The sequence below is a fragment of the Chiloscyllium punctatum genome, chromosome 3 (assembly GCF_047496795.1).
Source record: "Chiloscyllium punctatum isolate Juve2018m chromosome 3, sChiPun1.3, whole genome shotgun sequence".
Lineage (NCBI taxonomy): Eukaryota > Metazoa > Chordata > Chondrichthyes > Orectolobiformes > Hemiscylliidae > Chiloscyllium > Chiloscyllium punctatum.
The window spans coordinates 22,239,940-22,253,151 of NC_092741.1; the positions used below are offsets into that span (position 1 = coordinate 22,239,940).

The window sequence follows — 13,212 nt, forward strand, 5'->3', positions numbered from 1 at the left end:
CTATTAAAGAGGGAAATAATAAATGCTTTCACAGAAGAAATGGTTAAATTCTCTCTAAACCAAGGATGATTTACTGGGTGCAATCTCAAAGGCTGGAATGGTCAAGTATTTTGTTAAAAAAGGTGTCAAGAGACATGGAGGAGAAAAAGGGTAAAGTAGATTTGACGCACAGGTAGACTAGTCTACTTCACAAACACTTGATAAATTATCTTCTATTCCATTATTCTATAAAATTAGTGCTTTTATTGTTGACATTAAAAAACCTACCACTGACTTTTAAAGTAGTGGAGCTGCCTCCATAAGCAACTGAAAAGCAATGGTTAATACACTTGAAGCCATTACCTTTCAGCATCCGAGACTAGTGCAAGTCGCCCATAATCCCAAGCTACCTTTCGCAAAATGGAGAACACAAACAGCAGTGCCTAAAATGAAACAAAGGAAAATAAAACAATCACAGCCAAGTATATTGCATTCTATATTCAATGATAGCTGTAGCTGTGTTTTCTGACATCAGCCCATGCCTATACACTGCTTTAAATCACACACACACACACTTAAACAGATTCAGCCAACATGACCTGGGTTGGGGAGGGGAGCATTTGGGACCCAAGAAGAGGGGGTCTCCCCACCTCTGACCCTCTCATGCCCCCCCCCCCCCCCCCCCCCCCCCCCCACCAATTCCTTCCTCCTGTGTCCATACTATTCACCACTGAATCTGGTGCCAAAAATGCTTTAATGACATCACATATACATTCTACATGATGTGATATCTGTAAGTAAGCACATATGTTTCTAGATTAGTGCACATGTATCATTGCCCAAAGTTATTGGGGGTCAGCAAACACTGTCTTCAAAATGATAGCTGTTAAAAAAGACAATTCATACTATAAGGCCTTCCAAATTATGCTGTAAATGAGTTAGCAGCTTAAAGTATCAAAAGTTGTGGAATTCTGTATAATTATTTTATTCATGCTCCTCCAGACTTAATATACATCCTTGTCAATATTCAACTATTGCTTTGCTCATTATACATGAGGCACACAGAGGGACTGGACAGTAATTATTGACCAACTCTACTGAACATAGATATTCCAATTAGCTCTTAAGCTCATCCATGTTTCACTGCAAATTAATTGTGCCAGAAATAACTGGCATTTATTTAGAACCAATACACTTTGGTAATTATATGATACATAGTACATTCATAGTTTGTAGAAAACAAAATTAGGTGGGAAGGAAACTGGCAGGGATGACACAAATAATGTGCAAGGAATATTGTTATCCCAGGCAAAATGTTCTGATGAATCTCCTATGCCCCCCTCTCCAGAGCAAATCACATCCTTCCCATTGTGTGGTGACCAGAACTGCAAACAGTACTCCCAGCTGTGGCCTCAAAGTTTTGTCTTCCTGCGTTTTAAGATCTTCTTCCTCATTACTAACTACCTTTAAGGAAAGGTTAAATAAATTGGACCTACATTCATTTGATTGCATTTATTATTGTCACATGTACCAAGATAGTGAAAAGTATTGTTTTGCACACTATCCAAACAAGTCATACCTTATTTATATACACCAGAGTAATAGAACAGAATGCAAAATAGTGATACAGGTGCATGAGAAGGTACAGAGAAAGATCAACTCTAATATATGAGAGGTCCATTCATAAGTCTGATAACAGCAAAGCTGTTCTTGTGTCTGTTCATACATTTGTATTGTCTGCCCAACAGAAAAGGCTGGAAAAAGAGTAAAACCAAGGTCTTTGATTATGTTTGCTGCTTTCCTAAGACAGGAGGAAGTAGAGATGGAGTCAATGGAAGGAAGGCGGATTCTTGTGATGGACATGGTTGCGTTCATAACTCTCAAAGGTCTTTAAGACCTGCACATCTTTTGGAAGATGTGCAGGTTAGGTGAATTGGCCATACTAAATTGCCCAGTGTTAGGTGGATCAGTTGGTGGGTTGGGGGGGGGGGGGGGGGGGGGGGGGGGGAGAGAAAGAGGTGGGAAGAGAGGAGAAATGAAGGGAAATAAGTCTGGGTGGCTTGTTCTTTGGAGAGTCAATGAGGACTTGTTGGGCCGAAGGGCACATTGTAGGGAATCTAAACTAATTTAGAGTACAGAACAGTTGTCATACTAAAGCTGCGATGCATCCAGATAGGATGCTTTCTATAAAATTGTTAAGAGTCATTGAGTTTAGAAGAAGTGAGAGATTACCTTATTGAAACATAGAATATTCGTGGGGTCTTGACAAGATAGATGTGGAGACATAACCCTTGCGGGAAAGTTTAGGACAAGATGACAATCTCAATAAGGGGTTGCACATTTCAGGCAAAGGCGAGGAGGAATTTCTTGAGGGTAGTGAATCTATGGAATATTTTACTGAAGTACAGGAATCAATGGTAGTCAGGAAGAGACAGGGAAGTGGCGTTGAGGATTATCAGATCAGTGTCTCATTGAATGGTGGTGCAGACTGGCTATGAGCAGAAGGTCATTCAGCCTGCCTTATATGGAAAGGATACTTTTGCTTGTGGGAAAATCCAGAACTTTGGATCACTCTTTAAAAAGGAAAAATATTTTCTTCATCGGTCCTGTGTCTTTTTTCATAAGGCAGTGGGATTAGACTTCAAGTATTTGGATTTTTTTTTTAAAAAGGCAGAGGTGGACATATGAGGAAGTGGATGAAAGGTTATTAGGGTAGGTGGAGGTGTGGAGTAAATCAGCCAAAAGGGAGTCTGATGAATTCCCACACATCTACTTCCCAATCTTAAGCTGCAAATGCAAGAGGCACTCTGGATTTCACCCTGGACCACAGAAACATGTTTGACCACCTGGATGACATGGTGGGGTTTTCTGAAGATAGTACGCTAAACAGAGAAAAAGAACCCAATATTTATCACGAGCTAACTCTTGTTCAATACCTTTTAATGTAGAAGATCACGCCATTGCAAGATGGCAAATAAATTGTATTTTATTTGAATGTTTGTTGTGTTTTTATTTCATTTTCATTTTGTCAAAATAGATTTTTAGGCAAATCTGATTCCATAGGAGCTTCTTTGGCTACCTCACAGTCCCTCTTCACACAAGTGTGGATGGGACCCTGCAATTCAACTTGATATTTTACTGTACATGTATTGCTACACTGTTGTAGTTAGTCAACTTCTCCAAATGGCTTGGAAAACTGTGGAAAGCCCTGGAAACAGCAGAGAATGTAATAGTGTGCTCATATGCCAGGTAACAGCCTGACTTTTGCCTGCGCTACCAAAGCTTTGGCAATTATCTTACTCACGGTGGGACACTTGTGCCAGAGGGAGTGACTGTCTATAATTAATATTCAGCTCAGTGGTTAACACTGTTGCCACAGCGCCAGGGATACAGATTCAATTCTAGCCTCAGGCAATCGTGTGTAGAGTTTGCACATTCTCCCCATTTCTGCATGGGTTTCTTCTGGGTGCTCCAGTTTCTTCCCACCGTCCAAAGACATTAGGTGGATTGGCCGTGCTAAATTGCCTAGAGTGTCCAGTGATGTATAGGTTAGATGGATTAGCCATGGGAAATGCAGGGCTCCAGGTTATAGGGTAAGGGGTGTCTGGGTGGGATGCTCTTTGGAGAGTTGGTGTGACTCGATGGGCTGAATGGCCCTGTTTCATAGGGATTCTATGAAAATGATTCTACGTTTAAAAAGAAAAATTATACTGACAAAGACAAGGTTCAAATTTTTAGGAATCTTTCCTGAAGTAGGCCTTTACACTACCTTTAATTTTGTGTGGAAAATCTGGGCTAAATGATTATATACAAATATCAGCACTGGTAAGATGAAAAGCACTGCCTCTTGAATGGGTTGATTTACCAATAGAATAACAAGCAAAATATTAGGTTCCCCATGGGAGACTGGTTATCAAGGTTAGATCTCATGGAATACAGGGAGAACTAGCCATTTGGATACAGAACCAACTCAAAAGGTAGAAGACGAGGGTGGTGGTGGAGGGTTGTTTTTCAGACTGGAGGCCTGTGATCAGTGGAGTGCCACAAGGATCGGTGCTGGGTCCTCTACTTTTTATCATTTTGATGCGAGCATAAGAGGTACAGTTAGTAAGTTTGCAGATGATACCAAAATTGGAGGTCTGGTGGACAGCAAAGGTGGTCACCTCAGATTACAACAGGATCTGGACCAGATGGGCCAATGGGCTGAGAAGTGGCAGATGGAGTTTAATTCAGATAAATGAAAGGTGCTGCATTTTGGGAAAGCAAATCTTAGCAGGACTTATACACTTAATGGTAAGGTCCTAGGGAGTGTTGCTGAACAAAGAGACCTTGGAGTGCAGGTTCATAGCTCCTTGAAAATGGAGTCACAGGTAGATAGGATAGTGAAGGCAGCATTTCGTATGCTTTCCTTTATTCATCAAAGTATTGAGTACAGGAGTTGGGAGGTCATGTTGCAACTGTACAGGACATTGGTAAGACCACTGTTGGAATATTGCATGCAGTTCTGGTCTCCTTCGTATCAGAAAGATGTTGTGAAACTTGAAAGGGTTCAGAAAAGATTTACAAGGTTGTTGCCAGAATTGGAGGATTTGAGCTATAGGGAGAGGCTGAACTGGTTGGGACTGCTTTCCCTGGAGCGTCGGAGGCTGAGGGGTGACCTTATAGGAGGTTTATAAAATCTTGAAGGGCATGGATAGGATAAATAGACAAAGTCTTTTCCCTGGGGTCGGGGAGTCCAGAAGTAGAGGGCATAGGTTTAGGGTGAGAGGGGAAAGATATAAAAGAGACCCAAGGGGCAACATTTTCATGCAGAGGGTGGTACATGTATGGAATGAGCTGCCAGAAGTGGAGGCGGCTGGTACAATTGCAGCATTTAAAAAGGCATTTGGATGGGTATATGAATAGGGAGGATGGGTTTGGAGGAATGTGGGCCAGGTGCTGGCAGGTGGGACTAGATTGGGTTGGGATATCTGGTCAGCGTGGATGGGAGTGTCTGTTTCCATGCTGTACACCTCTATGACTAGGACTCTAAATGCTTACAAACATACAAGTTTAACATACCAGTTCTTGCATACATACCAAAAAGCACATAAAATCTAGTGCAAGAACTGTAGGAACTCCTCCGAAGGGCAAACCCTGCAATACAGTACTTCTTATTCGAGCACTATAGCAGTATTCCTTAGTCGAATTACGGTTTGTAGTCACAATGGAGCTGATTGTTGCCTGAAAGTTGGAAGTCATCTTTATTACTTCATTATTTATCTGTAAAGTGAGAAGAAAATACAATATTTTGGCACTTTAAACAGCCATGCATGAGGAAGTCAGTAACAAAGCCACCAGATAGGTCCATTATGTTTTATGGCCTCAAACTCATCTCATTATGATTCTACACAGTTGTAGGAAGCCCTTCCATTGGGTGTTTCAAATGCAGAAGTTGTGAGCGCCGATGGTAATGCAATCACTGACAAATCTCTCAGTTGTTGACCTGATTATGGAAGCAAGGTCATTGACAAAGCAGTTGAAAATTCTCCAGTGTAGAACTCAGGTTAACTGAAATCATGGACCAGGTTTCTATACTTAAGACTGCTATTTATTACAAACAATTAGTTGCTTACCTGTAGCCAGAATCTATGAAATGTCATATAACTGCTCGTTAAAACTAACACATTAAGAAAACACAGCCTCCACACAGATGGAAAGAAAACATTGGTGTTATGAATAGAGGGAAGTCAATTCAACAGTCTTATCAAGGTGATGAGTTTTATTGCCAGGACATGCTGCTGCTCCTTGGTCTCTTCTTGTAATTTCACTTGCTCGCAGCAGGCACAGAGCAGAGCAGCTGGTTCACAAGTTATAAACTTCCTAACTTCTTGGCTAAAACCAACAGCTTACAGCAAACTGAGGGAAAATACACTGGCTCTCAACTTGAGATTCTTTTTAAAACTGCAAAAGGATATCCCTTCCGGATGGGCAAAGGCTTCTGGCCATCTCGTTCACACCCACAAGCTAGGATTCAGTTACATAGTTGATGACAGGCAGAAGGCCTTTGTCATTGATAAATGGTCACCATTCCAGAGATGAAATCAGTTATTTGTTGCCAGGTGAACCTTTTTCTAAAAAAAACACACACTCTGGTGCTGGTTTGTCTGCAATTAAACCTCCTCCACTAGTTGAACACCAATATAAATAATTTGCAATAGCTATTAGCTTGCTTTCAAAATGCACAGCACAATCTTTGTATTTTAAAGAAGTCTTATTCTCATTTCAGTCCACAATGAACAATCGAAGGAAACAAAAAACAACTCCAGCAGCAACAGAACCAAATGCTACACTGTTAACATAGTCCAAGAACTCCAGAGCTATAACACTGAAAGTTACTCAGACAGTGGAGAAGGATAGCTCAACAAAACCAAAAAAAAAGAGGCAGTTGCACCTTCTTTGGGACAGTAACTAAGGAATACTAACATGGTATCACTATGATTGAATTCAGAATCAAAAACAAATTGGTCACCACTTCTCCCTATGGGATAAGCAAATGCTTGATGGAACTTCAGTTCACTCCAATACAAAAATACAGCACAGTCCTTAGTGAATACTCCATAATCCTAGAATTAACAGAAATTTTACTCTTGCTTGTCCTGTGTCCCAAAGGAGATAAATGGATTTCAACAGAGTTAGGAAACAGGAAAGGAACGAAAGTAAACCTCTGTAAATGTATTATTAGTAAAAAAAAAGCACAGTGAAGGAAATACCAATGGAGAACTCCGGCCAAAATGCTGAGAACATGGCCTAGTATTAATAAATAACCTATTTCAGCAGAGACACAAAAATAAGATCATGGCAAAACCCACTCTCCAGACATTGACAATTCAGAGGATATCGTTCAAGTGAGGGACTGCAAGGATGATGACATCACCTGTGGAATGACTACGAGATTGACTATTATCTAATTTAGGAGAGAGGGAGGACTGCAGATGCTGGAGATCAGAGTCCAGAGTGTGGTGCTGGGAAAGCACAGCAGGTCAGGCAGCATCTGAGCAGCAGGAAAATCGATGTTTCGGGCATAAGCCCTTCATCAGCATGATTCCTGATGAAGGGCTTCTGCCCAAAACAGCAATTCCCCTGTTCCTCAGATGCTGTCTGACCTGCTGTGCTTTTCCAGCACCACACTCTACTATTATCTAATTTAGTCTACTGTCTCCATCAGTTTGGATCACAATAAAAGCACTCCTACAGGAAATTCATGATCCATGGACAAGACGACTCTAGAGAAAGCACTATTCAGTGAGTGACTCTCAGTCAACTTGAAAACGCTTGATGAACATGAACCACAAAATGCCCAGGGTGTCTGGTCTGCCCTTAACTTTGTACTAAACAGCACCTATAAGGAGCCCTTGGATTTCTATACCAGAAACTAGGCTGGCCTGAAGAGAACCACAAGATGTCGGAGCTTTTAAAATCACAGAAGCAAAAAAAAAAGGTGTTTCTGAACTAGAAACATTAATAGAAAGAAAGGTGGTGTACAGCCAAAAGGAGAGGTCCATCAAAAATTCCTTGACCGAAAAGACACATGCTGGGCAGAATTCCCTCCAGATATACAGAAACTCACCAGCAGTCAAAATATGATGGAATCTTCAGCACAAATCAAGACCATCTATAGCCCAAGCATCCATCCTACAGAGCTAAGAACCAAGTAGCACTCAAGGGCAGAGGAAGAAAGTGGTATTTGGAAGGAGCACTTTAAGAATGTCCTCAATCAAGACTGAATCTTGGACATGGGTGGTGTGGATCATGTCCCACACCATGCTATTCTAACCATCTCAGCACAAACATGGTCTGACATGAGGTTGAAAAGGTCATTGACAGCTGAGACACAATAAGGCCACTTGTGTAGATCCCCTGTTGTACTTTAGCATCTGACAAGCACTCTGGGCACATACATGACAAATTCTCCTGCACCTGGGAAAGCAGCATGACATGAGATCTCCAAGAGGCTCTCAAAAATTGTGGAAGGTTCCAGAAAGGAGAGATTATGGTAACCACAGAGTGCATGACTTCTGCTGTCCGCCACAGAGAAGGTCATTACAAAACAAATCCTTAATCATCCACCTTTAGTGGCTGAACTGCTCCGGTCAAGAATCTTAATGCAAATTCCATCCATCAAGAGACACACTAGATATGATCTTCATAGCAAGACAAGTCCAAGAAAAAAAAGTGCAGACAATAGCTGGAACCTTTATACATGCCTTCCAATTCTGTCAACCCGGGATGAAATATCCTTCTCAAATTTGGTTGCATGCAGAAATTCACACCATACCCTGCCTACTTCATAATACACCACTGATCCTCAAAGGATCAACCACATATTTAAATATTCAAATTCAGGCAAATCAAGGCTCTCAACACAAACAGCTCTTCTCCATCTTCCCTGCTGCAATACTGTATCCATCTCCACAAAGCTTCCAACTGGTGTAGAGCTAGTCTACAGGACAAGGAGGAAACATTTTGGCCTGCATTACCTCCAGTTGAGAACCAGGACTACCCTAATATCCGTTATAGAGCTATATTACAATGACGACACAGACATGTGCACACCAAGGCTGAGCTCCAAACTATTGTTGATTCATTTAGAAACATACAACAGAATAAGCCTAATTTTAAGCACCAAGATAAGGTCTCCTGACAGCCTGCTCCCAACTGCACACCACTGTCCATGACTGTCAAAGTCATGGCAGGCTACTGTGTAAGATGGCTCAATTTTCACACCTTGGTCACCTCTCTTCAGTGAGGGCAAACATTGATGAAATTCAACATCACTTCCAACATGCCAGCACAGGTATTGTCAAACAAGCCAGAAACAGCCAGAAACCTCAAACTTGACACCAATTTCATCATCTACAGGGCAGCAGCATTACCAGCCCTTCTACATGGGGAGGCATGGATGACAATAGCAGACACCTCAAATCTCCCGCAAATTTCAGTGAAATCCTGCATATCCACTGTCAAACAGGCATTCAGTATCCTCATTCAAAAAGGCCAGCTTCAAGGCACTGGTAATGGTCAATAACTGTGTTGGGTGGCCACATGTCAGATAGCAGATAAGGCTTCCAAAACAGGTTCTCTATTTTGAGCTTTGTAATGGCAAAGAGACCAGGAGGGCAGAGACAGCACTTTGAGGACATCCTTAAAGTCTTGCTGAAAAAAAAATGTAATATTCCCACTGACCCATGGGTATCTCATGCCCAACACTGCCCAAACTAGATTGGAAGCGCCCACAAAGTTACCAACTGTCTCAATTAGCCATTGGCAGAGGCCAAGCAAGAGAAGTTTGTGAAAAACCTAAGTATCCCATGTTCTCACTTCAGGGAAGACCACCTGCCCTACCTGCGCCAGTGCATTTGGATCCAGTTTTGAACTATTTAATTTACCTCAGGACTCAAAACACCGGAATGGAAGAAAGTCAGAGACTGTCCAAGGCAAAAAAAAGGTTCAAGAAGGCTGCCCATTGCCAACTTCTCAGAGCAAGTAGGGGGTAAACAATAAATGTTAGCTTTGCCAATGATACCATGGAAGAGTGTCATGGAAAACAGACCCTTCAGTCCAACCTGTCCATGCCGACCAGATATCCCAACCCAATCTAGTCCCACCTGCCAGCACCCGGCCCTTATCCCTCCAAACCCTTCCTATTCATATACCCATCCAGATGCCTCCTAAATGTTGCAATTGTACCAGCCTCCACCACATCCTCTGGCAGCTCATTCCATACATGTACCACCCTCTGCATGAAAAGGTTGCCCCTTAGGTCTCTTTTATATCTTTGCCCTCTCACCTTAAACCTATGTCCTCTAGTTCTGGACTCCCCAACCCCAGGGAAAAGACTATTTATCCTATTCATGCCCTTCAAGATTTTATAAACCTCTTGAAAGTCTCCCCTCAGCCTCTGGCACTCCAGGAAAAACAGCCCTCGTCGATTCAACCTTTCCATGTAGCTCAAATCCTCCAACCTTGGCAACATCCTTGTAAACCTTTTCTGAACCCTTTCAAGTTCCACAACATCCTTCCGATAGGAAGGAGACCAGAATTGTATGCAATATTCCAACAGTGGCCTAACCAATGTCATGTACAGCCGCAACATGACCTCCCAACTCCTGTACTCAAAGCTCTGATCAATAAAGGAAAGGCTACCAAACACCACCTTCACTGTCCTATCAACCTGCGACTCCACTTTCAAGGAAGTGAGAGATCTTGGCGTGCAGGTTCATTGTTCAGAAACACTCCCCAGGACCTTACTATTAAGTGTACAAGTCCTGCCCCGATTTGCCTTTCCAAAATGCAGTACCTCACATTAATCTAAATTAAACTCCATCGGCCATTCCAGACCATTGGCCCATCTAAATCAAGATCCTGTTGTACTTTGAGGCAACCTTCTTCGCTGTCCACTACACCTCTAATTTGGGGTCAGCTTAAAACTTCTAACTATACCTTCTACATTCGCATCCAAATCATTTATACAAATGATTAAACTCAGTGGACCCAGCACAGCTCCTTGTGGCACACCACTGGTCACAGATCTCCAGTCTGAAAGGCAAGCTTCCACCACCACCCTCTGTCACCACCTTTGAACCAGTTCTGTATCCAAATGGTTAGTTCTCCCTGTATTCCATGAGACCTTACTATCCAGTCTATCATGAGGAACCTTGGTCAAACGCTTTACTGAAGTCTATATAGATCACATCCATCACTCTGTCCTCATCAATCCTCTTTGTTTCAAAAAAAGAAACTCAATCAAGTTTGTGAAACATGATTTCCCATGCACAAAGCCATGCTGACTATCCCTGATCAGTCCTTGCCTTTCCAAATATGTGCAAATCCTGTCCCGCAGGAATCCCTCCAACAACTTGCCCACCACCAATGTCAAGCTCACTGGTCTATAGTTCCCTGGCTTGTCCTTACCCCTTTCTTAAATAGTAGCACCACATCAGCCAACCTCCAGTCTTCTGACACCACACCTGTGAGTAATGATATAAATATCTCAGCAAGGGCCCAAAAATCACTTCCCTAGCTTCCCACAGTTCTAGGGTACACCTGATCAGGTCCTATGGATTTATCCAATTCACTGCATTTTAAGGCATCCTCTGTAATATGCACATGTTTCAAGATGTCACCATCTATTTCCCTACATTCTGTATCTTCTGCGTCCTTCTCCACAGTAAGCACTGAAGCAAAGTACTTGTGTAGTATCTCCCCCATTTCCTGCTGTTCCACACATAGGTTGCCTTGCTGATCTGAGGGGCCCTATTCTCTCTCTACTTACACTTTTGCCCTTATTGTATGTATAAAAACCCTTTGGATTCTCCTTAACCCTATTTGCCAAAGCTATGTCCCTCTTAAGTATACTTCAACTGGCTTTATACTCTAAGGATTCACTCAATCTCATCTGTCTATAGCAGACACATCTTTTTCTTAACCAAAACCTCAATTTCTCAAGTTATTGCTTCGGCCACTGTTGGAATATTGGTGCGCAATTCTGGTCTCCTCCCTATTGGAAGAATGTTGCAAAACTTGGAAGGGTTTAGAAAAGACTTACAAGGATGTTGCCAGTGTTGGAGGATTTGAGCTATAGGGAGAGGTTGAACAAAGAACAAAGAACAAAGAAAATTTGCAGCCCAGGAACAGGGCCTTCGGTCCTCCAAGCCTGAGCCGATTCAAATCTACAGGCTAAACCTGTCGGTCAATTCCTAAGCATCTGTATCCCTCTGCTCCCCACCTACTCATGCATCTGTCCAGACGCATCTTAAATGAATCTGCCGTGCCTGCCTCTATCACCTCTGCTGGCAACGCATTCCAAACGTCCACCATCCTCTGTGTGAAGTACTTGCCGCGTGTATCCCCCTTAAACTTTCCACCTCTCACCTTGAAAGCATGACCTCTCGTTATTGAATCCTTCACCTTGGGAAAAGCTTAACTCTATCCACCCTGTCTATACCCTTCATGATTTTGTAAACCTCAAATCAGGTCCCTCCTCAATCTCCTTTTTTTCCTAATGAAAATAAACCTCACCTACTCAACCTCTCTTCAGAGCTAGCACCTTCCATACCAGGCAACACCCTTGTAAACCTTCTCTGCATCCTCTCCAAAGCGTCCACATCCTTTTGGTAATGTGGCGACCAGAACTATACAGTATTCTAAATGCGGCCAAACCAATGTCTTGTACAATTTTAACATGACTTGCCAGCTCTTATACTCAATACCACGTCCCGTGAAGGCAAGCATACTATATGCCTTCTTGACCACTCTAGCCACCTGTGCAGCAAACTTCAGGTTACAATGGACCTGCACTCCCAGATCTGTCCTTCAACTTTTCCCAAGGCTCTTCCGTTCATTGTATAATTCGCTCTAGAATTAGTTTTGCCTAAATGCATCACCTCATTTGTCTGGATTGAAAACAATCTGCCACATTTCTGCCCAACTCTCCAGTCTATCTATATCCTCCTGTATTCTCAGACAGCCCCTCATGCTTTCCACCAATCTTCGTGACATCTGCAAACTTGCTGATCATACCAACAGTGCCCTCTTCCAGATCATTTAATAGGTTAGGGCTGTTTTCCTTAGAGCATTGGGGGCTGAGGGGTGACCTTATAGAGGTTTATAAAATCACGAGGGGCATGGATAGGATAAATAGACAGTCTCTTGCCCTGGGTGGGGGAAATAGAGAACTAGAGGGCATAGGTTTAGGGTGAGAGGGGAAAGAGAGAAGAGAGACCTAAGAAGCAACTTTTTCTACTCAGCGGGTGGTGAGTTTATGGAATGTGCTGCCAGAGGAAGTTAAATATACAAACAGGAGGATGCCCAATCTTGAGCCTGCAGTATCATTCAGTTCTGACTCAAGATCACTTTAAAGACGTCTGTAGATCTATTATGACAGACTTCTAGAGCAGCTGAGACTTGAACCTAGGCCCTCTAAGCCCACAGGTATGGTCACTATACCACAAGGTCTCTATCGTTGAACTGGATCATTATTCCACCCATAGCTTGCTTTTCGACAATACCTGAGAACCTCTGTTTCGTTATACACACACACACACATTGTCTACATCACTTAGCCTTTTAACTTTTAAGCAAGGAACTGGTTATTTACGTAATACAATGTTTCTTAGTGCAATCATTATTTATCTATGCTAGCCCATGCCAACAACACTTCAGGAATGTGTTAGTTCAGGCCTTGATCCACAA

The 13,212-nt window shown here is 42.5% G+C and overlaps 1 protein-coding gene across 5 annotated transcripts in view; it reads right to left on the reverse strand.

The window, feature by feature from the left end:
* Positions 1-13,212, reverse strand: part of LOC140456847 (CSC1-like protein 2) — a 211,279-nt gene that overhangs the window by 119,061 nt on the left and 79,006 nt on the right. For all 5 annotated transcript variants that reach the window (XM_072550786.1, XM_072550790.1, XM_072550789.1 and 2 more), the window contains exons 2-3: positions 5,059-5,241; positions 343-422 (exon numbers count right to left, since the gene is read on the reverse strand). In XM_072550786.1, the coding sequence (XP_072406887.1) occupies positions 343-422; positions 5,059-5,220 (242 nt within the window). In that variant the 5' untranslated portion in view covers positions 5,221-5,241. The remainder of the gene's footprint in view (positions 1-342; positions 423-5,058; positions 5,242-13,212) is intronic.